We start from the raw sequence: 24,975 nt of genomic DNA on the forward strand, positions 1-24,975 counted from the left end.
ATGCAAGAACTGGTACCAAAATGTTTTTCCAAACGGCTGAAATTGTTTTTGTACGATACGAATCAACGTTCGTTGCCATTCAGCCAGATCAATGCACTGAGGCATGAAGTAACTAGAGCCTTGTTGACCTGGTCGAAAAGCGGTAGTGAAGGTGAGGGAGGCGACTGTGGAAACGGTGAATCGGGTCGTGTGAGATCAATAAAGGTCACTGTGGGCGATGTAACATCGGTAGCATAAGAAGTAGCATTGTACTGTAAGTGGAGAAACCAAGGAAAGATACAGGAACCACTAACATACTGAAGTTTCGTTAGCACCAACGCTAGTGACGACAAAATCTGTGGACAAACCATAGGGGTTAAAGGTTGTTCAAGCAAACTGCGTCTCCTAATGAGACGAGTTGAAATAGCGAAAATCATAAACGTTAATAAGGAGCAAGAAAATTATCCGTTTTTGTTATCTAAAGTCGCTTTTCTTGTCATAAAAATCGTCATTACGTGACACAAGTCATTACAACACTGGTAATTTTTATTCTTTGTCTTTGAACAACTTACGCTCAGGGATGATTTCTCTTCGCTCTAGTCCGGGTTGTGGAGCTAACCTTGGTGCAAGTTTCGATTGCCTCGCATTTTTTTATTTTGTGTTTTGGTTTTACATTATATTGGCCGAATTTGGAACTGTCCACTAGGTGTAATGAACAGGAGCAAAGACGTTAATGCTTTGTACAAAGCCATTATAACAGCATAGGGCGGCTGGGTATTAAACTCGGAATACAAGCCGCATTATTGCGAGGCCAGTGCTCGATCTATTGTGCAGCTACTGAGCTGACGATACTGTACCGTACCATATCACCTCAGCAGCCATCGCCGTCTGGTCATCGAATCTTTTCGTTCATCACCGAAAAGTCATCAATTTATTAGCAATAAACGCATCGTTTATTCGAAATAAGTTACCAAATTGTTAAAAAATTCATGATTTAACCGAATAATGTCTGAGTTTTTACGAAATTAAGCTTTTCGCTTTTTTAGTTCACAAAGCAGTGATGGAAACAAGTATTAATGGTCGTTACTGCTGACAGTAAAAGCACAAGCTTAAGTCAAATCGAGTTATTTTAATTACATTTTCAAGTCAAGCAAAGTCGAGTTAGTAACCTTTGAAAGCTCGTGGAAGAGAATTAAAAATAAAAGTTAACCCTAGAGTGCCACCTTATATTCTGTTTTTATATTTTGGTAAACCTAATCGCCCCAATTCGACCACGCGTCGAGTATGTGATGCTGAATTTTTTCCATTTAAAAAAATTATCTTTCTTAAAACTCTTAGACTTGAATATTTCAATAGAAATTTACAAAAAATACTTGTGTTTTACAACAAATTCAAACTTTTATTACACTAATTACCTCTTTGTTTTTTATTTAAGTCTTTTGGGTGCTTTGGACTGTTTACCTTTAAACCTAGCCAAATTTTAGCTAGAGCGACTTCGCCATTTTCTCTCCTCTCTTGTTTGCGACGTGTGGAAGTCGGAGGTAGAAATTTTTATCCTTGGACATCGTCGCTTTTGCGTGTCGTTGTAGCAAATCTTACACGATGCGCGCTAAGGTATGTAAATGTTATTTTATTGTAGTATGCTTATTTATGAATTTAATTTCAGTAAGTTGAGGTCCTAGCTATTTGCAAGGTCTTAAAAAGTTTATTTCAATGCCACATTTTCAAATCAACTATTTTAAAAGAAAACTATGCGCTTTCAGTGTAAGAGATAAAGTTTACTAGCCTGCTACAACTAAATTTGAGATGTTGGTTTGGATGACATTCCAGTAATATATAATCTTCACGTGCGTATGTAATAATGTCGGCTTAGGAAGGTACATGCATTTAAAAAAGCATATGCAAAACTTCTGCTGTTTTAGCGAATAGTAAACAGGCAATGTAACAATGTTAAGCAACTTTATTGAAGTGTTCCCTGTCGTTGTAGACATGTTACAATTGTTGTTTCACTTATTGCCAGATTGGGAAGTTTGTTGTTTTTGCTTTTTTCGTGTAAGCAAGCCTAATGCAACGACAAAGTAAACATGTTTCACGTGAATTTACAAACTTAGCAGTCAGAATTTAAGCTACAGTATTATTGCTTTGTTGGTTTAAAATTGACTTTTCATTGTGCGCAACCTCATGCAAATTATAGTTGAAAGGGTTGTACACTGGTCTGGTCTAACCAGAACGGTTTTATCCTGATAGAGATTGCAAAAAAGTATGGTGCCATTAAGATGCCCACTTAAATTATTAAGTTTAACTTGGCTTTTCTAATTCAAGAATAGACAGATGGTTAGAAATAAATGTTTTCGTGATTGTTAATACACTAGCGCCAATAACCCATTACAAGCAACCAGATCTCTGCCCATCTGTCATTGCTGTTGACAAAACTTGCTTAAGTTTGTTGATAACAATAGCAATAGGTAGCAGGCTGGCATCCTGTAGAAAGCATGGAAACTGCATGAGCTAGCCTAAATCAAAGTGGAGAATGTGCCTTACAACAATTTCCTGGCTTGACTCCTAAAAATAATTACAGGAACTAAACAACCAAATTGACGGCCGGTTCTTCTGATTATCACTGTATTGCCTTTGGCACTGGGATGGTGTCCTTAGGAAGTATTCTAGATACCAAACTATAACTAAAAAATAGCAGAATGTAACCATTTTGTTTGGTGTATAGAATGGTCCGTCCTTGAGTAGTGTCGATTGTTGCATTATCTTGACATAATAGTACATATTTTTTCAACGGTGTCATACAGTTAACCCTATTTTTCACGCTGTAATATCATGTTACAAAGCTTCAGTTATTAGACTTCATTTTAAGTTTGAATGGTAGGTCCAAAATTTTTTCTTGGCTATTTTTGCAACATTGCTACCACATATATACCATGTTTAATTCTTTATAAAGTACCAAAGTTTAACCCCAAGGTGGTTTAAGTTACTTGCCTAGGCATGAGGTGCTGAATACCACAGAATGAAATGTTGGTCCAGAAGCATCAAAGTAAAAAATTGGTTAAAATATTTCAATTTAAACACCAGTGTTTTGTGCAGCTCTTAGTTCCAAATGCCGTGTGGTACATGGTAGTCCGCATTGATAGTTCTTGTACATCATTTTCCCTGTCTTTGAGCAGAATGGACTGATCAAAATGCTCGCTGTCAAGCTTCTAGCAAACTAACTTTAAGGTTAAATCGCTGCGCCAGGTCTGTCCTTGTCAAAAATTGAACTTCAGAGCACTACGTTTAGCTTTGACTCTTCCCTTGATTTTGGCCATCAAGCATCCTACGTTGAATAGGGCCATATCTTCCAGCCCTTCGTGTGGGGTCATGATAGAGTGCTTCTGCCATGTGCTACGCAAATGCGTTATGCCAAAAATGACTTAAAATAATAACAGCGCTATATTAAATAGTTTTCTACTTGTGACAATTTCAAAAAAGTATTATTGGTAAAAGCATTAACACAAACAATTTTTTGGCTGTTCAGGAGTTCATGCTCACCAGTAAAAATTTTTAACGAAAATAACATCTTGCTGCTTGGTTAATTCTGGTAGCCAGAAGTTGCCTGACAAGTACTTGGTGCTTACACTAGTTAACAATTTAATGTAAATGCCGGAAAAAAATGGGCCCACTTGCAACTTGCCGTCCATTGATCTGACATTGCTGCTATGAACGTTAATTATCTGCTGTTAAAAATATTGAACTTATAAATGTTTTTTCAGTGGAAGAAGAAGCGGATGCGAAGATTGAAGCGTAAGCGCAGAAAGATGAGAGCAAGATCCAAATAGATCTCCTTCCTCATCACTTTCTTCATAAAACTCTGCCTCTTTTGGGTAGCTAACATTTGCTGATGGTCTTCACTTGGGACCTTTCGACTCTGATAGTCTTTTGCGGAACTGGAAACGAGTGTTAAATACACAAAACCGTCGGAATATTTGTCTTTCATTCAGGCGTTGCTGTTGAGGAGTCTTGCATTGTTTCTTGTAACACATTGACTATTTCAGCTGTTGTAGATAGCTCATTTTTCAAACTGGTGTGGACAAGTGAGCCATATTCCACGGTTGGATTTTGGCTTAAACATATTAATAATTTACCAAGTCTCACCATGTAGATTTGCTTAAGTTTGAGAAACATTTAAGCTTAAAAAATTTGGATCGTCCCGTTTCCGGTGCAAACTAGGGTTAGTTCGGATATCAATAATTTTTACTATCCGGATAACGGATATATCCGTATATTTGGAATTTATCTAACCGGTTAACCGGTTAGATAACTGCTAAGTGAAACAATCGATTTCACGAGGTTTGCATGAAAAATGGATTGTAAAATCATTACACAGTTTTATTGCAGATCTACGCACACGCGCAGTACGAGCGAATACGAGAAAAATCACGCAAATTTAATGTTCACTGCTTCTGCAACGCCCTCCTTATAAAGCACAATGCATCATTCAATCATTCATTATGCTTTCTTTGTGACGTGATACTAAATTTCACTCGTGCATTTTACGAGTACCGTAGTTGAAAGTATAAGACAGGGGTGGACAAACTGCGGCTCTCCGGCATGTTTTTTGTGGCTCTTCTAGTCGAATCGTAAAATTTCAAAGAAATTGTATAGGCTACCAAGACTACCGTTTATGAACGTTTCTCTCTTTTTCTTTTCCTTATTTAGGCCAGCATTCATGACAAGTTGTTAATTATTCAAATTTAATGATATTTTTCGATTGAGGAATGCAGATATGGAAAAATTAAACGATATAACTATTTATGACGTCATAAGTTCTTATGACTTGGCTCGTCAGTAAAAATTTAACAACCAAAGCGGCTCTCGGGTTCAAAAAGGTTGCCCACCCCTGGTATAAGACAATAGAAGTGTGAAAAAAGGTTTAATTGCGCTCAGCGGGAGTCAGCCTCTACGTAACAAAGAATGTTCAAACTTATTAAAAAGTGTAAAACGCATTAGCAACGATACTCTTTTAACCGGTTAACCGGCAGATTTATATCCGGATATCAGATAGAAAAAAACCCTGCGGTTAACCGGTTAACCGCTATCCGGATAATCCAACCCTAGTGCAAACTTACAGGGTTTATCAGTGACTTCATAACTCGAAAACATCGCCGTTCTAACACAATTTTAAAATAGGTAACAGGAGCCATTAATAATAAATGCCAAAATGTAGTTATGTTTTAGTACTGCACATAGAATGGTCCGTAAGCAGCAGCTCGCCGTGTACTGGCTTTAAGGCTGCTGCTCTGCTGACAACGAAACTGAAAGTTGGTAATTGAAGTCACCTTAACTGGTTCAGAAGTAAGCGCACTAAAGCACGATGCTTGGTAACTACAGTAAAGCTGTCTGAGTCTGAAATTTTAACCTGCGGACCACATGCAGATGCTCCACAGGTTAAAATTCGTTCAAATATTATGTTTTTAAACGTCTGCGGAAAGAATTCATTGCCGCAGTGTACAAAGCCCAGATATTGAACAATTATCTTCGTTGTAACAACACAAAGTTGATTTTAATGGTCGAAATAAAAATACGCGAATAAAGTAGAACCACAGTGAAACAAAAAAATATAAACGAAGACTATCTTAAATTGTACCGACCCCGCACGCACCATAGAACACATATAAAAGTTGCTCCGCACATTACTTGATATTGATCAGATGGGTATTTCTGCAAAAACGTGTTTTTGATCGAGCGCAAGTGGAAAAATAAATACATCCGCTAGGTAACGCAAGAGATCGGTTCCTAGCGTTGAAAGGATATAAAAAAGGAATAGAAAACATAATCATCATCATTAGAAATTCCGTTTTTATATTTTTAAAAACAAACAGAAAAATTGCAAACTGAGCGTATAATCTGCTATGAAGGTCCAGACTTTTTCGGGCTATCAAGCGTTCTTTTAGTCGTCGTGTTAGACTTAGGTAAATTCTCATTTCCTTTGTTAGTTCCGTTTTGGGGGGGAGGATCGTAGATAGCGGCCGGTAGCGGTTCAGGCACAATGGCGGCTGCTTCCGTAAATGCGTCGTCGCCGAGAAACATATTCGCAATTTCTGCAAAACACGTCGAAAAGAAACGTTACTACAAGAAAGGACTGTGCTGCAAAAATACCTTCTAAGAAAAGAAACTGGGGCCAGATAGCGACAAGATTTTCTACCGATTTCGTTTTTCTTGGTCCATTGTTTAAGGTTGTGGTCCATGCAGAGGAAGCAGGTGTCCTTGTTTTCATTTAGAATGCCCATCACTTGCTCTGCGTTCTCAAACGTCGAGCTGTGAACATAGAAATATTATTACCGCGCGGAAAATGAAAGCAGAGTCTGCGAAGGCGTAACGCAAATTCTCATACAATGATTGAAATTACAACAACTTGCGAAGGTTGCTGTACCTAACCGACGTTACGTCACAAAATCTTCGCTTTAATACGTCATTGGCGGTGGACCCAGACGAGTTTTGCGTTTCTTCTTTGTTCTGCTGGTTCATGCTGACTATGACGTCTCGCATTTCTCGACCGTTGACTTTGGTGAAAAGATCGAACAAGACATTAAACGTGGGTTTGATGACGTAATCAATAAAACCTTTGAAAACAAGTGCCCAGTCAAAACCGGTTTAATACCGTCATCAAGAATTATGCAGAAAAAAACGAAAAAGGGGATTAAAATGAAAATTAAGAGCTGGCTACAACAGCAGCGCTTATACAAGGACTTATTATGAATTCTGATCAGGTACGAACTTATTTGTGACTGCGCCACCATGGTGGAGTTTCGATCGCACAGTGGTGACAACTGGAGTTGTAATTCTCTCTCCTTGTCACCTTGCTCAAAAAACTCAACGACCAACCGCTCTGTCCACCTGGAAATATATTTCATCTTAAATATCGTGGTTGTTCCTCTTTGCCATGTTAGTCTGTGGCTGAAGTTTTTTAGTTTTGCTTTGATAGTTACGAATAAACGCACGTACTACTGGTCGACAAGCATGACTGAAAAACATGTCGCGACATAACCGAGGGGAAATGCCACAGACTGAAAGATTTATAAATATAATGCGTCCATTAATCTTTGGCCGCGAGATGGCGGTGTTAAGCACGAATTAAAGGCTCACTTGTAATGAAGAGGCCAGGGTTTAGTGGGGTGGTTGATGTCTGAGGTATGGATCATCAGACACATCGCTTTCGATTTCTCTAAACTAAGAAATGCAAAAAGAATTAATCTGACAAACAAAATAAGCGATACTGGCTGTTTAAGAATTACCGGCGGCAACCGTTTCTATTCTTACTCAAACGTTATTGGACATGGCACCGACGACAACTGATTTTACCACCTGTGCTCGTGAACTTACTTCTCTGGTTTCTTTAGCGCTTGGTTCATTCTCTTGATCTGTCCAAAGTGTTGGTTCATGTCGGTCGCAAGCACCATCTCAACCATCAAGGCACGACATTCCCTGTGAAAATAAGAATGAGATGAATAGAAAATAACAACATACGAACAACGACAAAATATTTAAAAAATTAAAGTTTCAAACATAATGAAAAACTACGAACGACGCAAATCGCAGAACACAATGACATTTCTGAAAAATCATCTCTCCCCAAACGGAAATCGCGAAACAAGCACAATGAGATCACCTTCAAATTATGACCTAACCTAATGATTAATAATCGAATTGCCTATGACGACATAAGACAACTTGTCAACATGTGACATAACCTTTTACACATTATGTCAATCACGCAGCCAGACGCAATGGGATTGTAATAAGCGACAAGAACCTAGTATAAGCCCAGCAATGAAAAAATCGCCTTTCGGAGCTCAACATACGTTCTGGCGAGCGATATTGGAAGGTTTTATTCAATAAGTCTTTCTTATGCCTGGACTATCCGTGTCACAGATTACATGACCCTAGATCGTATAAACGGATTTTCAAGTTCAAATGAAAGACGACCAGTTTTCCATCACAGGGTTGAATTTGGTTACGACGTGGACGTTGAAGAAGATCATTCCAACACACTGTACAATATTACTTTCAACTTATCAGGATTTGCAAATGACGAATTTTATTAAAGCAAAACTACTTCCTTATTAAAGTGGAATCAGAACAATAAAACCCCCTCCCTAGACCTAGAATGTTAACATTGGTGTGTTATAAACTTATTACTCGCCACAGAATGAACACAGAAATAACAAATTGCTTGAAATTGTTTCCTATAATCCAATTCGGTTTCATCGTTTTAAAATATCCGAGTGAAGCACTTTTTCTCAAATGGCTGAAGAATAAAAAGATCGAAGAGCCGTGACCTTTCCAAAAAATTTGAACTCGAACTCCATGGGACAGGACTCATGTGCAAATTAACAGAAATAAGATTATAATTAAAACAAGTAAAATGCGCAGTATGTATGTTGCGTGTAAGATTGTAGTGGAGATGTCTCTATTTGACAACGACTTACTTGTAGAGATTAATTGCAGGACAACGACAGAATAATTATAAGTTTATTGCATCTACATCGTCCCGTCGTTAGTGCCTCCAAGAAAAATATAGTTTCAATAAATAACGACATATACGTTATCTTTAAAACAGTTAATGATCAGCGTGCGATTGCGTTATGGCTTGCCACAAACCATTACAACACCGGCATGCGCTTGCTTATCTGGAACATTAAATTTTAGGAGGGCTTCGGATGAAAGATCCATTTTATGACGTTAGTGCCGTCATTTTCTCAAGTGTACGTGATATAAAACCCGTGTTCAGGTTCTGACGTACACAAGGTCAGCATTTTATGTTAGACAGCAAACGGGAGAAAGAATAAACATAACAACGACGCCGAAGTAGAAACGTGCCAGCCCGAATGCTCGGCATGGCGGGTCATAATCAAGAATCGCGCCGAGATACGATCTGGTGATTGGATGATTTTTCTTCGAAGTTTCCAGTCATGTAAACACGGTATTATAACGTCATAAGAGGATAGCATTTTTAAATGCCCTTAAAATCGTAACTATTCATAGCAAACAAATGATCGATGATAGTCGATTTGGCCGCCGTTTGTCGGGGAAATTAATCTTGGAAATAAATAAGCGCAGTGTCTCTCACAGCAATTGTAACCAATCGGGATTTTTATGCGTCCATGATGCCGAAAACAATTTAGTTTGATGACAAATAATAAACGAATTGTTAAAATAATAATTACCGCGTCATTAATCCAATCGAAAAGGTTCAGGTTGAATTGAATTGGAGTTATTACGTTTATGTCTGGGTATAAGCGCCATCATGCCGCCTAATTTACACAATAACGCGAATACTTGAAAATAAAATGGAGTTTTAAAGCGACCGAAATAAATCGGAAACTCGATATTACTCACTGGTAATCTTCGCTGGAAAAATTCCGCAAGATGTCGCAGCCCTCACCTTCGTTGAGCATCCTGAATGCGGTTGAGATGTGATGGTTCTCAAGAACAGATTTGTCGTTGTATAACTGCGCCAGTGGAGACCTAAGATAACAACGTGGTTTGTATGTGTGATTGTCCATACACTGTGCTCTGATGCTTTTGAATGCTATTGTTAGTATGTTTGAGGAGTTATTTACACCGTGATAATATATCAATAATAATCTTGCGCAATATTCACAACGTGTATTGCAAACCGTTTAAAAACCGGTCTTGAAAGAAAACTGGTTTTTCACGAATGAAAACTTTGAAACCTGTAAATTTATCAATTTAAAAGATAGTTTCAATGCAAACTACGCCTTGGCAAGCAGCCGAGTCTAGTTTCAACAACGCCCAGATATTTGACAAATGAACAAATGCAGCAATATTAGCAAGGTCGAATGACCGGCTTTTATTGGCTGGAGGTTGTAGGATTGATCTTATTGTAAGTGACAGTACTGGTTCGTTAGGAATGTTAAAAGGGTCTGTGTTTCGTCATTGTTTTGTTACAATTGACGTCATTAAGATTTGTGGCTTTGCGCACAATTGAGATCTGCGAAGTTATTTTCACAACTGAACTCCAAAATGAAAGCAAGAAATATGTCAACTCACCTCGTGTTTATGTGGAAGTTATTTGTGGTGCCGGTATGCTCCACATCGTGGATAATTGCGGCCATAATCATTGAAAAAATTTCAAGATCCGAGAACCAATTCTACAAAGAAGACAGGTTTCGTGAAAAGGGATTTTGGTCGGCAGAAAAAACAAGTTTTTGAACCGAAAAAATTCGTTTAAAAAAAACAGTGGAACGTTTTGTGAGTTATGTGCACGTGACATTACTGAAAACAGCTAAAAACAGGGTTCCAACAGATTTTTTTCTTTTTGACATAAAAAGTACACAAATTCACGATGCAATTCCTTAAGGCAGCACACAAACTTGAAAATTTATCTTGCAATTTTGCTGAAAGCCCATAAATTTAATCGTGTGAAGACGACCGAGCGTACCCTGGTGCCACGAGACCGTATATAGCATTCGACGAGTCACGATATCTTACTTTGCTTAAGCGGTCAGCGAGATATTACACCTCGTGTAATGTAAACAAACAGGTGCTTCTAATCCTGCATAACAATTAACAAAGATCAAGAAATCTTGCCTCGTAGCTCAGCAAACATGAAAGGACCGCGATCGCGACATTCCCTGTAATTGTGCACTGATGAAGAAGCACTGATCCGTTAATCCAAAAGATAGAAACGAAAAACGCGTAACCACGTGTATTACTGACACTCAGTGACCGCACTTGGAGATTAAACAGTTAAACACTGTTGCGACCGTCTACAACCCAGTCCATGAACTTGATTGTATAATTGGTTGAGTTGCGGTTCCGAACCGTTGACATTATGACGTCTTTGCACGACACAATTAGATGGATGTGGTTTGTGAGAAAAGCAGTTTGGTAAATTCGAAAGTAGGAGACTGGATAGCGATGAGAAATAATATTAATCAAAACTGCAAATTAACGAAATTTAAGTGAGCCTGTGATACAAGGAATGGAAAAAGGATAACTGACGAAAGTTATCTTTCATCCACATATTTCCACGAACACAACGACGCAAGAAAACACTGATGGCAACCGCACTATATCCCCAGCGCTGTCTTGTCAATTCCCGTTTTGAGTTGATCGCTGGTTATGAAAATAAAAGTTTCCATTTTGGTGACGCCTGAAGGGTCCAATATCCAACAATAGAAAAACGCGTCCCAAGGCGTTGGTTTTAGACGTGACGGTTGTTTTTTCAAAGCTTGGATTATTATTTATACAGAAACGTTGTCACAACATAAATTTCAGCGCTTTTCCGGTAACGAGTCAACATTGCTTAGTCGTTTTACAATTTACGGGCGTTTCAGAAAACTCGAACGTCTATGAAAGCGCCAAAGAAGGACGAAAATGTTCTCGAGGGGAACCGCTTCTAAATTTATCACAAACCGCGCGAAATAATCAATCACCGAAGCGCGGGCCCACGTTATCAGCGTACATGCGGGTTATAAAGGGAAATCGATAACATTATTTCGGCAATTTTCCAGTTACCGCCGACATTCTCAACGTATATCCGCGGACTGACATGCTGTCATACGCGCTTGCAAAATAAAACCGCGCAGAAACTATAAGGCTATGACCAAATCGAATTAACAGGCAACGTGAACAAATGAAATGCAAAATTTTACGCAGGTGAACATTTGATTCGGGCAATTTTACAGCGAACTTGCTGCAAATGTCAAACTTGCCGACCTAAGCTTTGGAAATTAAATTCATACGACGCATAATTTAATTCCCTTAATGTCACTGGAGCTAATGTGCGCACGAGACGCCGATAAGCAAGGCTGCTTCTTTAACAGCTAAGTTTCAAATTACGAAAGCCGACATGTGATGCATTGAGCAGAGATAGAGCATTTAATGCGGAATGTTCTTTCATTGCACGGTGCAAATGCAATTACAAGCCGACCTTTCAGTTGCGTTAAGAACGTGCATTTGTTACCGTCCCTTAACCGGCGAAAAAAATTCAAACAAGGTCGCTCATCCGAATGCGTTTGTCAAAATACGAAGTTTTTGCTCAATCATGTCTGTCTTATCATTTACATTTTCATGCAACGCCAGGAAACCAGCTTAAGGATAAGAGCAATAGAACCACTTGAAAGCCCAATAACACGAAGAAATCTGTGCATAAAACTGTTGCTGTACCACATCTTCAAAAGTTTCAAGATATTTACAATGTCGATAACGCAAATATATTTGAGTAGCTTGTATTTTAAGGTGACTTACTTACCACAAATCCAGACTTCATGAGAAGGATATTAAGAGTTTGTGCAACGTCGGCGGCGTGTATTGGGTTATGGTAGCGGTTATTGTGTTTGTTGTAGCCGCGTTGAAGCTTGTCGCAGTAAGCTAGCAACGTTGATACCGAAATCTGCAAACGTTGTGTACAATTTACCCTTTCTGTGAAAGACATGCGTTACTTTTAAAAACGTTGAAAAGTAAAACGTTAAATTGAACCTTAAATTTTTTCATCAATTCAAATTTGACCAGTAATTGATAAAAAACGTATTTCAGAGAGTTTCCGTTGCTGATCTCTTCAAGCTCGAAAATATCGAACGTCCATTTATCGAGGTTCTGCAAAGAATAGTTTGGTAAATCCTGAGGGACAGTGCCGGTGTTTCCATTGCTTTTTTCAGGCAGGAATAGAACAACGAAACAGAATAGACAGATACAATAACACTGTACGAGTAGTCCCAGAGAGATTTAATAATTCTAGGACGCGAAACAATCAATTCATGAGACAAAAATATTATTTTCAATTTTCAATACTAATATTATAAGATGAAAACCCTTGGGAAATCGATCAATCTTATTATCGGGAAGGATTGTGCGCAAAGTGCGAGATAATATATAACAACGTTCCCAGGGTATAACACTTCCTATGAGGATTATGTGGTGGAATAGAGCATTGCATTATCTACATCCAGTTACTAACGTGGGTTTCAAGACCTTTGTATTCCACACGAAATGGCAAAAGTGGCCACGAACCCAAGGATATCGTAAATCCTTAACAGCAACAAGTTTTGGCTTCAAGTCTTGTGTATATTCAAAACCATTATACATTTCCCAAAGATCACTCTGTCGGTTTGTGCTGAAAAAAGTCAGCCTAGCAGCACCTAGCGTGCCTTTGTACCTTTAGGTGCATTTGAACTTGCGGTGGTATGTCGTTGTTGCGATCGCTAGGCGACTTCCGAATCATTCGGTCCACGAACAAGCTAGCCCGGACAACATGCACGACGCTACGAAGTGATCGTCTGTCCTTCCCTTTCTTGCTGTGAGTTCCTGAAAGAAATTGTCGTTTAGAAGGACTTAAGAGTCCAAAACTGTGCTTGCTTGATAAATTGCCTTTTGCAAAACGATTGCAATGACAATTTTTTAAGACGTTGTTACTTCCGTAAACGGGAACGATTATATCAAAGGCTTGCGGCAAAAGAATTGACAGAAAACATGCAATGATGTATATTTCAAGCAAAGTCTTTATTGGGATTAAGTGAATCGAAACTACTTTTTTTGGAGGAAATGTTATGTTTAATTCCCCATACCTCGTGCGCGGGCCGGTTTACACTTGACTTAAATGCTGGGTGTTCTTATAAGATTATACAGTATGTTGTATTTATCTGCTTATATTTCTCATGTGTACCTATTTTTGAATTGCTGAACGTCTGCACCAACCAACTCTTTATCTCAGGCGGAACCGGCGACAAATTTGTTGGCATTTCGTCATCAGAGGCGGTGACGTCAGATCTATTGATAGATGGAGGGTGTTTATTTGGTCACAATTATCTTATTTCGATTAAACGGGTACTATTTTTGTAACAGGCATTTACCAATCCACAAAGCCAACGAACAAACACAATTATCTTGTATTGGAAAAGGGAGAAACCCGAGCGGCGATTGTATGCTTAACAGATGAAAAAGTTTGAATTGAAGTTCTGTTCTACCAACCCAGTATTCTTTAGAATATTCATTTCCATAACCGATATCGCGTATTCCAGATTATGTCGTAATGCATCGGTAGGTATTTCGCTTCCACGCTTCAAATTATTCAACAGTTTTCTCAGCCTGCAAAAAGAAATGGGTAAAAATTACGTGCTGCATATGTCCAAGTTTATGGATTTGAGAGCTCACCGGTATTAACAACAGCAATCGTAAGCATATAACTTTCCTCGACATACACAACAATGGTTATGAGTCAATATGAAAAGACCTGGTATTTTTTATGATAAGATTATTATGAGGGCCAGTGAAACATAAAGCCGATTAGAGAAATCGTGAATGGACTTATAAAATCTCTATATGCTGTAAAAAGGAGTCCAATCAAAACGACAGAGGAAATTTGCGGAACGATAAATATAATAGGCTTTTCTCTCAAGTTATTTTGCACTTGTTTCGAACACAAAAATAAACGCTAGGTTACCGAAAATGTGCGCACAAACAAGCATGCTCGATTTGACCGGGCAAAAACAGGGGAAACAGGCGAGCGAATAAACAGACTTAAATCGCACAATGCAGCAAAAGAGCAAAATTGGCGCGGTGAGTAATCCAGGAATTATGTCGCTACGATGCCCTCTCTACAAACAGTCTCACAACGCTACCGTATAAATTTCGCGACGGGTGGACTTTTAATCAGCTATAGTTGCTATAAATAAAAAATCGTTTTTCAATTTACGATTCTGTTTGAAAGGCTGCTTTTCAATAATAACAAGCGATTTTTGGACTTGCTTTTTAAAAACATATTTTTTGTCTTAGTATTTTTGTCTTGGTGGCGTTCTAGCTGAGATTATAATCTAAATTATCATCTATTTTGCGTCGGCCAGGTTCTGTATGTACCAAATTTCGACCTTCTGAGTAACTTCTAAATGACCCCACCAACCTACTTGGATAGTCCGTGCTCTCCGAGGTTCCAACGATATCTTATAAAATATAAATTACCTCAAGGATGCGGAATCCAGTCCCGGAAGACTTGCCGGATCAGGAAGTACGGATTCATTTAGATCAGCCTCCTCCGCTTTCCTTATCCTAGCTTCTTGCCAAGATTTTAAATCGTGAGGGGGATACCCGTTTGGAAGATCAACTTTGGTTTCCACTGGGTTCACGTTTTGACCTCCGTTAACCAGAATTTGGTGTGAAAAAAGGGGGCCCGCATTAGGCACGCCCTTGGAGGAGGAGGTACTGCAGGGGCCATTTCGTCGATAATGTGAGCTCCCGGGGGGTTCTGGAACAAGACAAGAAATTAATTAAAAGAAGAAGAAGATCATTCTAAAATACGTGAAACGAAGAAAGTTGCATGTTCAATAAAAAGAAAGATTTCGGTCAACCACTGAAGTAGTTACTCAATTTAAGGTCTGGTGAAGTTAAGTTTAAGTAAGTTATTGTTTGTCTGTTCAATATTTGTAGTAGTCTGATCCTCTAAAAAGTACATTTAACACACTGACCAACTGCAGAAAAAGATTCGACACAAGTCGTTTTAGTTCTAGTATGTTTCCAAGCTGGTAGCTTTTAGATTTGATAACAAACTTCATAACTACATAGTTGAGCAGTAGCGAGCTTCTATAAAAACATTTCGCGTTTTCGGGCACAAACCAGTCACGGAAGCAATAGCTGGAGTCATCGAATAGTGACTGTGGTCAAAATTACGAAACCAATTTCTAATTTTTGCGTCACGAACAATGGGCTTCTAATTCATGGACGTTGGAAAATGGCCACCCATATACATAAGCACGTCTCATACAACACGCAGTCAAGTTGGTAATAATAGCCAAGTGTATTTAAAATTGCCGGGTATTTAAAATCGGGTTTAACCGAAGAGTAAAACCGGTACATGTACATGGCTTGTAGAAAGTAGCTGTAGCTTGAAGAAAGATTTCCGCTTGTAGGGGACGTTTACACCGGGTTGATTTCGTCACAAAACTTACCACTGAACGCCGTTAAGTTGGAACGTTTTCGTTGACGCCTGGACCGCCGGGGAAATAAACCCGCAACCGACACGTGGTCCTTCATTCAAGCAAATTTGAAGATTCAGAAATTTCTACGTGTGTGCTACCTACTCCTACTTCTAACATATACCGAAAACTCATTTGATCAATCCCTACCAATACAGTAAAGCAACACACAGCAGTTCAGTTTATGACGTCATATAAGCGAATAAAAATGAACAAACATTTCCTACTTTAATCTTCCTTTATAGTTTCTAGCCTAGGCCTAATACATAAAACAAGGGATAGTTTAATTAAATTATCAATGTCCGGGTTTTAGCTAGGGTTTAGGAAGTGTTGTCACGTGACCTAAGAAAAATGGCAACGAGCAGTTAAGTTTTGAAGCTCATTAAAAAGGTTTCAAGCACTTGGTGTATATAAGAGATGAAGGGACAGAAATGTCTTTGCTACTGAAACCTTTTCTACGCACGTCCCTCTTACCGTGTATTAATGCATTCTACTACGAAACGACCGTGAAATGACTAATCTTAAACGAAGCTGCACGTTTTAGAAGATGTGTAGCCTAATAGCTCGTTTCGGATCAACGTAACAATTGCTTTGTAACTTTTCTGAAGACAACACGTCAGTTCCCTGTACACAAAAGCAGTAATTTGCAACAAAAATAGCTAACCCGCTATCTTTAGTCGGTCACATCAATAAAATTGACAAAATACCATCAGAGGAGTTGTCCGCGTTTGTCACATCGCTAATAAGCTTTCTTGCTGCTTGAAAATGGGAGTAAAAACAAAAATACTGTGAAGGCTGAAGCTTGATTGGAGTATTGGACGCAGATGTACGCCAAGCCTGTACAATTCAAACGGACAATGTGTCAAAACCGCGGTTTTGAAAGCTAACGTTTAAACAATCGCAGGCGAAATAAGACAACCTGATTAGATGGTCGATGCAAAATTCAATTGATCCGGCCTTACAGTTCTATCTCTGCTAGCCTCAAATGAAAATGCAAAACGATGAAAACAAAGCAGTGATTGAAAAAAATACATCTATTCCCTCATATTCATTCTCGCTCTGTGTCAAAATATCAATCTAGCAAGCTCTAATTTATCCTACTATTCCTCCATTTTTTTAACGTTCAGTAACGACAGGTCTACGCTACAATCTACTCTGCCTGTTGCAGACAGTAACCATTACAATTTTACATGAATCAGCTAGCTTCACAATAGCTTGTGAAAAGCTTCACTGTGCCAACGAGTAAGTCACTAACGCAGTATGTTACAGCGGACCATCTGTTACCTTTCAGCATAATACGCAGTTGTTACATATTATATTGTAATTACTTTTTGAATTCCATTATATAGCTTGCAAAACTTAAGTAGTGTTCATAAACTTTCAAACTTCAAACTGTTCTCACAAACGCTGATTACTTTGCTTATTTAAACATAAAAATGGGCATAAAAATACTCATCGGCACACACCAGTGTGGAGTTTCATGCACACCTAAAACCATTCCCAAAAAACAGTTATATAACCTTCAAAGTCTGATGTTCTGACACAAAAGACACAATTTTGTTGCGGTTGCCAGGGCGTGGAATGATTTACCACAAAACGTACGAGATGCCGACATCCTGAACTCTTTTAAAAACTGATTAAAAAAGATTTTTTTTCAGCTGTGCTTTTGTCTTTTAACGTTTTAAGTCTTTATATATATCCTCAATACATGTCCTTTTACTTGATTATCTGCGGCCTTATTATCATCTTTAGGTTGTACCGAGCCAGGCGGTAGGCGAGCCCAATAGTCTAATACCTTTACGAGCAAAGAAAATTTGATAAAGGCATGCTAACCCAAATAAAAATGCCACTGCGCTTAAAGGTTATATCGTTTTAATCCAGAAAAGCTCACTGTAAGACTTTAGCTTCACGCTCAAACCGTTTTCTTAAGATTTGAAAAACGCTGGGGCTACAAAATATTAGGACCAATTTCAAAGATCACTTTACGGTTCAACTACCCCATTTCAATAACCGTTATCACACGCCGTTTAAATACATTACCCGCAGTGCATAGAAATTATGCACTGGCATTTAGATAACACTGAAATATTGATGCCACCTTTACGTCGAATCAAGTGCAGCAGGCGAATAGCTGTGTTTGTTATTATTTATCCGTTCACTTCTATTCGGTGGTATTGAAGAAAAGGCAAGTGACACACGTGTGACGACACAATGTTTCATCGATAAATTATAATTTTTACGTTGCAACTCTGCGGTTGTAACACCGTCCAACAAGCAGCGAACAACTGAATGAGCTTGAGAAAGGTTATTAGGGTCAAGTAAAGAATTTCACTCTAGAACCAGGGTTTTTAGAGAGTGCTATGTCGTAATTCATTCCATCTAGGGCCTAGGCCTTCACACAGGCGAGCAATTCTTTACTTAAACGCGTTGTTTTTGTACAAAAATTCTTGGCTCTTGGGTATGGTTAATACAACTGTATAGAAAAAGTAACAACAAACACACGAACTGCTTCTTTCAGTAACATGCAAGTTGTAGAATTACTATAAGCCTTATGTAAGGGAGGAAGACATGAAATTTTAAGCAGGACCGTAAATTGAAAGACAGGAATGGTAAAATCAAAAGTAGACCACCAAGAGAATATGCTTAAGCTATACGAAAGCGTACCATAGGTGCGTTGATATATTCTATTGTGTTAGGAAACAGTTGAGGCAGACAGAGTGTACTCTAAAGAGCAGTTAGGTAATTGTTTCCAAAATAAACCGTTACAGGAAACGTCTGTCGTAAGTAATAATGTTAGCCTTAACGCAACCAAGAATTTTTGCGAAAAGTTTATTTGTTTTTCCGAGACCGAAACGCAAGGCTTCGTAAAACAACGCACAGGCTGGTGACGAAAAGAAATTAAATATTGCAGTTTGAAATTTGCGATACGCTTCGCTACAGTGAATGCCAATAACTACATATACCGCTGCTGTAAACAAGATTTGTACGCTAGGATCATGAACATAGTTGTTACCCGGTGTTATTATTACTGTACCTACTGTAAATGCGGGGAACCATCACAGAAAAGTATCCTTTAATATAAGCAAAAATGACGTGTGTCTTTCTACTTACCCATAGTGACCTTGTAATTCACCCCGTCGACTTCTATCACCTTTGACACACGTTTGACGACCGAAGGGTCGACTGCATTGGATTGATTGCCTTGCTGGCCGGGTTTTAGTTCCGGGTGGCCAACTGTGGTTGCCTTAATATCGTTTGCAGGACTTCTGCAACCGTGACCTGGCACTGTCCTCGCCATGGGCACTTTTTCTTTAGAAGGCGCTGGCGTTGTCCCAAACTGTCTTCTATCGTTATTCATTACACAATTCCCAGCAACTCTTTTAGAAAGCAGTCGTCGTTTCGGCGAACCATTGCCACGCCAACTAATAGTCTTGCAGTCGCTCGTGACAAAGTGGCCGTCGCAAGCGTTCGACTGAATTTGTTCTGTCTCTCTGCACTGGTTGTTCACCTGCAAGGGGTGAGGAAACCCCTTGAAAGTTTTACCGTGGCTAGTAGGCTCGCGAAAACGATAACTGAAATCGCTCCCTTTTACAAAATTGTCTCGCAGCTCTTTCGCTGGTCGGTAGTTATTCTCGTTATGGTAACGATTTTTGCTATTTCGGTTGGGTGCTGGCTGACGTTTTTCAAATAATATTAATCCGCTACCGGCACGGGCCTCGCTAGTTAAAAATACCCGTTGGTCCCTTCTCCCGGGAGATGTCTGCCCATTTAGGTTGTTTTTTCGACAACCGGGTTTGCTTAACAAGATCCTACTTCCGCTCCAAGTACGGGGGATATCAGGTTTGAAGTCCGATACACACAGCAGGCTTTCAGAAACTTTTCTTTGTAAAGCACCGTTCAGCTCTCGTTTCTCCAATGGCAAAGCCTTCTGACGAAGCGGAGAATTGCTCTTTCTGTTTTCCGACTGATTCAACAGATAACTGTGCACACTTTTGTACTCCAAAGAACCAAAGTTGCTATGTTCTTGAGTCTCAGTCGCAGTGTACATTTGTATTGTTAGGTCATAAAAGATTTCCTATTATGACGACACAATAGCGTTAGTTGTGCTTGTGAGTCACGGGAAAAGAACAGGACATCTCACTAGTTCAACAATTTTTAGAAAACTTAAAATTATAATTATCTTGAACACTATTTTTAACACGATTTGACGGACTAAGCTTATCAGCGGAATCTCTCGCCCACGTTTGCAAATGTCAACGTTAATGCAAACAGCTCACTGAATAAGTAGCCTAAGCGCAAAGAAATTGTTCCGTTTACTTTCACAGCTAAGTCGTTATCCGCAACAATAGGCCTACCACCTCTTTGATATTTATTAACCAGCCAATTGCTAACAGCATTTATAAGCAGAGAAATCAAGACGGAAAAAGGTTGACAAGGCGTGACAAAATTTGGGTGAAGATCTCAAAGATAGTAAAACCTTATAGGTCGTCTAATCCCGCAACTGATCAATAACCACACACTGTTTATAGTCGTGATGTAAGCAATGATTCTCGTTTCCATTTTTCGTTCAGTTCTTAATACGGCATTCTCACAGCTAGAACAAAAACGTCGATGCTATCTTTTACTTTTCCATGAAAATCTTGTTATCTGTCATTATTTGATTACAAAAAGTCTAAATTTACGTCATTTGACGTGTTTTGCTAACTCCACCAGCAAAACAAAGTCCTTGAGTGTTAGCTATGGAGGGCAGCTACGCAGCCGCAACAGCGTTGTAGTAAATACCGGGGCGAGCCTTCAAACCACGAACAGTCAATCAGAGCTAATTTAATCACATTAATTAAGCATGAGCTGTTTCTTTTTAATGCGAGAAGCAGATACTTAACCACAATGGTGAATGCCGGTGCCTATAAATGGAGTCTATAAACATACTGCATGTTAATATAATAGAGATCACCCACGTAAATGCGGTTTAGGAGTCCTATTGTACCGTGAACACCGTGCGTACATGTAAATTCTATCATTGCAATAGTCCTATTATATATGCCCTTGATTATATAACTTCTCACTGTTGCTACTATCTGCATTATTAATACACAGTAGAGCAATTACATAAAGATAACAGACTTAGCCCACCTTTAATTTTATACATTTTTCAAAACTAACGTTGGAATCTGAATAACCATGATAAGGCTGCACTGTAAGCGTATGTTTTAACTTACTTAATCAGTTGTTTTGAAGAACCGTTTGTGTAAAAAGTTGGTCAACGTCGTCACAAATATGATTGATATGTTTACATCGGTCGGTTCCCTAGAAACGTCTGATCCTGATGGGTCTGTGGTGTGTGAGGTTTTCACGAACCGCTTTCCATGGATGACAGTACACCCCGCTTCACAATGCCCCGAAAACTATGAAGTTCTCAAAAATTCCAAATTTATTCAAAGCTTATGGTTGATAGTTGGAATATTGTCATCAGAAAACTATTTTCTTTCTCTAATTATCCTACATGTACACTTCTAAATCTGTCCAAGTATGCCCCAGCAAATTTTTGCCATGTTTTATACGTTTTTGCCGCTAAAGGTCATATAATGCAGATTTCTGAAGTGATATATACCACAGCAACACTGACAACCGTCTTAATAGTTGCCCGCGTAATAGCCTTTGTTTGGCGGCAAGCGAAAACACATTATCAATACGATTTTAAACATATTTCCGTACATGCGCTAGCGGCTTCCATGCCTATAACAATCTGCACTCAATACTGCTCTGGCCATTCTTGAAATCACCTTTTTCGTTTTCGCTTTTTTACTGTTACTGGAATGTTTTTGTTACGCATTTGGTATCGAACACTGACCGTAGCTGACGGCACTTTTTTAAGCAAAAATGTTTGTTTCACCAACCCGCCTAATCAGTCTGAAACAAGGGCAGGCTATATTAAGAGCTGTGTACAACAATGAAGCCATATAGCGGCACTTTTGAGAAAGTAACTTACCTGTGATATTGGTGTAACTAATAAAACGGAAACAACAACACCGACTCAAAGCTATTTACGCTTTTTTGTTTATGATAAACCATTAACGGCTCCTCACATCGCACGCAAACTGCGCTTGTTGGTTTGCGAATAAATCTGGTAGTAAAACTACGGAAATGTGAGCAATCCATCGTACATTCTTGCACGGCTGCTGAGTAATAACTATAAGGAAAACACAACGCAGGATTGTAACTGGACTGAACGTGAGAAACTTTTCAATGCAAGCCTGCTGTGGTGATTTGTAAACCATTTTCTTTTGTTTTATCCGTTCTTAGTCAAAATATTGGACCCTGGGCAGACCTGTATAGCTCCGTTGAAAGCCTAAGTTTTTCCAGTTGATTGAGCATAGGTTGCAGATGGGTTGTTACCATCTCTAATTGCTCGAGTCACGTTCACGCTTCCGTATATTATTTTCTTGTTTTGTAGAAATTCAAACCACATTACGATGCTTACTAAAATGATTGGATACAATATTTTATCATGGATTAATTCATTAATAAATAATAAGTCGTGGTATGCATCACTCAGCTAACTGAAGTGAGTATGCAAAGATTGTAATTCTTACTTGTAATTAATTTGCTGCTGACAGGGCGCATTTTCCTTTGGCATGTGTATATGGAGATTTCAACTGAGCATGCGAGACGTTACGAAGTTCACGGTTGGTGAAAAGAACTAATAGTCAAGTCAGCAATCATCTTTTTAACGCATTCTAGCTCGGCTACGGAGCTCAACAAACTATGTCTTATACTTTCGAAGGCGCCGTCATCAATTCTCATTTATCTTATTTCTACCGGTAGGCTCTGTTTTTGCTCAGTTCAAAATCTTTCTCAAAGATTATTTTCGGTAGATTTACATTCCGCTATTTCACTTGTAGTCTTTGCACGCCGGCTGCACTTTCAGACCTGGAAGGGTTGGCTACCTGGTGACCGCGCCGATCCGGCATTCGTTCTGCATTAAACTTGAAAACCCATCGACCTGGGGTAAGTACCGTTAAAACCAATTACAAACTCTGCCTCACGTCTTTTTGACTTTCTTTTTTGCTCTTGCGTAGTCGTTTTGTGTTTGGTGAAGTCCTAGAACTGTATCATTTTGCAAAATTGCTGTTAGCGCCTCGCTTTAAATTCTGTTGTACGTTCTCTCTACGATAAATACAGTTACGTCTGTTAAGTTCATTCAATCTAATTAGGAATGCACGCGTTAAAAATAATTACGTTGATTGATTGATCATTATTATCGAATCATTTTCTCATATGTGCCCTTATGCGCAAAACAATTCTTTCTATGAGATCTGTGTTGATTCGGATTTAACTCGCTAAATCCGGATTACTAGGCTGTTTCTTCCTATTGCCCAGTTAGTCAGATTTAACTCTATTTTTCCTATTCACCGTTGCTTCAAATTACCATCTTGCTTTTAATGCACTTGTAGCGTCATCTGGCGGTTGTAAAATAAAGCTTGCACATACGTTGCAATTGATTTTGTCAACTAGTTTTACAACTACAGCAAAGGTAGCTTGAGAAGAGTATACCGCAGCTCATAAAATATAAATGAATTATTCATGCACGTCGGATCAAAAGTTACGGTCTAATGGTCTAAAGATAAAAAACAGACGAAAGCATTGTCAAGGCCAACTGCAGGCAATAAAAATATTTAAATTCTTTTACACTTTTTTCATATTTAGCAGGAAAAGCAGAACTTTGTGAGGGTATCTTCGATTTTTTTAATCGTAGAACGATGATAGGGATACGGGGGAAAATCATGATTCTTGCCATTTGCATTAATCTTTAAATATTTATCACATAAAAAGCCCACAAATACCAAGCGGACACAATATGAAGGTTTAGACTTTAGACTGTTCAATTTTCTACAACCAATATTGAAATGTCATGCATGTCAATCAGAAAGACAAAGTTATAGCTTAAAGTAGACAGAATACATGAATACATCGCAGGTAGAATCGATCGCAAAGAATATAAAGATATTACAGACGCATATTACATATTGATTGTCATTCATATTTTGGTCGTCAGGCAAAGCATGTGGCATTAGAGCGTAATGGGAAAGTACTATTGGCGTATGGCTGCTCTTCTCAATGGAGAACGATTCTAAAGGTTCGTTGTTCAAAATGACAGGTTTAATTTTGTTATAGGGAATACCTGAGTTTGGAGTTGAAAAACATCTGTAGATTAAGTCGCGAAGTACATGCTTTCCCCAATAGACTTGAGTTGATTGCACGTTAATGTGCTGGGATAATTTCATGCCTTTTCAGACCGGGATTACTTTCGGCAGGGTTTATAAGATTTCCATGGGCTGATGCGGCGTTAATTAAAATGCATTTCGTAAGTTTCTTGTAATTTGCAATTATTTGCATCTAATTCGGTGGGATTTAAGGAAGTACCAACAACACATTAAATAGTATTGAATTGTTTTAAAGTTAAAATGTTGCTTTCATATAATTCTGAACACTCCGCTTTTCAAAAGCCTTTTATGAAATATAAATTTATAGGTCTACCCAACGCGATTCTTGAAATACTCTGATCTTGACGTACGTTTCGTCAGCGTTACATTTTACAAAATTTCAGAGTACAATAGTTTAAAAAGTGAAACAAAACAACCAACCTCCAAATAACCATTGTCTTCTAGATGGCGCCTCCAAAGCGCAAAGGTAACTTTCTTCCAGCCCATTGGGATCGCTTATGCGGATTACCGGGGTTTCCCTGACCCTTTTCTGGAAGATTGTGTTTGCAAATGCCGTTGATCTTCTACGTTTGGTGCTCTCTGGTTCAGAGTGAGTCGCACCCATTATCACTGTGTTAACACTTGACAGCTTAAATTGGCAAACTCTTATACAAAACCAATCTCACTTCTCTGGTTTTAAAAACAAGATTGAATCTATCGACATAGCTAATCAAAATAGACTCGATATCATTACGTTCATTACAGCGTAAGTTTTTAGTATTCGCTACATGTTTGATGGCAGTTGCTTATAAAAA

At 38.7% G+C, this 24,975-nt stretch overlaps 1 protein-coding gene and 1 long non-coding RNA gene across 5 annotated transcripts; one reads left to right on the forward strand and one right to left on the reverse strand.

The window, feature by feature from the left end:
- Positions 1–1,419: 1,419 nt before the first annotated feature.
- Positions 1,420–4,910, forward strand: LOC143469602 (uncharacterized). 2 transcript variants are annotated; one of them, XR_013119154.1, is made up of 3 exons: positions 1,434–1,593; positions 3,738–4,853; positions 4,896–4,910. It is a non-coding gene; the product is annotated as an uncharacterized LOC143469602 (long non-coding RNA). The 2 variants fall into 2 exon arrangements; XR_013119153.1 differs by lacking the exon at positions 4,896–4,910 and having other exon boundaries at positions 1,420–1,593; positions 3,738–3,947.
- Positions 4,911–5,505: 595 nt separating this feature from the next.
- Positions 5,506–24,862, reverse strand: LOC143469028 (dual specificity calcium/calmodulin-dependent 3',5'-cyclic nucleotide phosphodiesterase 1A-like). 3 transcript variants are annotated; one of them, XM_076966560.1, is made up of 15 exons: positions 24,602–24,862; positions 14,947–15,229; positions 13,960–14,076; positions 13,655–13,758; positions 13,148–13,296; positions 12,472–12,588; positions 12,245–12,385; positions 10,039–10,139; positions 9,364–9,492; positions 7,348–7,449; positions 7,111–7,194; positions 6,743–6,861; positions 6,398–6,587; positions 6,170–6,282; positions 5,506–6,065 (listed from the first exon to the last, which is right to left on the reverse strand). In XM_076966560.1, exons 1-15 carry the CDS (start codon positions 24,783–24,785, stop codon positions 5,875–5,877), a joined length of 2,124 nt encoding a protein of 707 aa, XP_076822675.1. In that variant the 5' UTR covers positions 24,786–24,862; the 3' UTR covers positions 5,506–5,874. The 3 variants fall into 3 exon arrangements, with proteins under 3 accessions (XP_076822675.1, XP_076822674.1, XP_076822676.1); XM_076966559.1 differs by lacking the exon at positions 24,602–24,862 and adding an exon at positions 19,068–21,000; XM_076966561.1 differs by lacking the exon at positions 24,602–24,862 and adding an exon at positions 15,930–16,129.
- Positions 24,863–24,975: the final 113 nt, after the last annotated feature.

Source organism: Clavelina lepadiformis, chromosome 8, assembly GCF_947623445.1.
Source record: "Clavelina lepadiformis chromosome 8, kaClaLepa1.1, whole genome shotgun sequence".
NCBI lineage: Eukaryota > Metazoa > Chordata > Ascidiacea > Aplousobranchia > Clavelinidae > Clavelina > Clavelina lepadiformis.

Excerpts from the sequence above, each read along its gene's own strand:
- LOC143469028 (XM_076966559.1), bottom strand. The coding sequence starts at position 20,004 with ATGTACACTGCGACTGAGACTCAAGAACATAGCAACTTTGGTTCTTTG. Across the intron at positions 9,493-10,038 it reads AACTTCCACATAAACACGAG|GTCTCCACTGGCGCAGTTAT; the intron begins GTGAGTTGACAT and ends TTGTTATCTTAG. Across the intron at positions 6,283-6,397 it reads TGTGACGTAACGTCGGTTAG|CTCGACGTTTGAGAACGCAG; the intron begins GTACAGCAACCT and ends CTATGTTCACAG.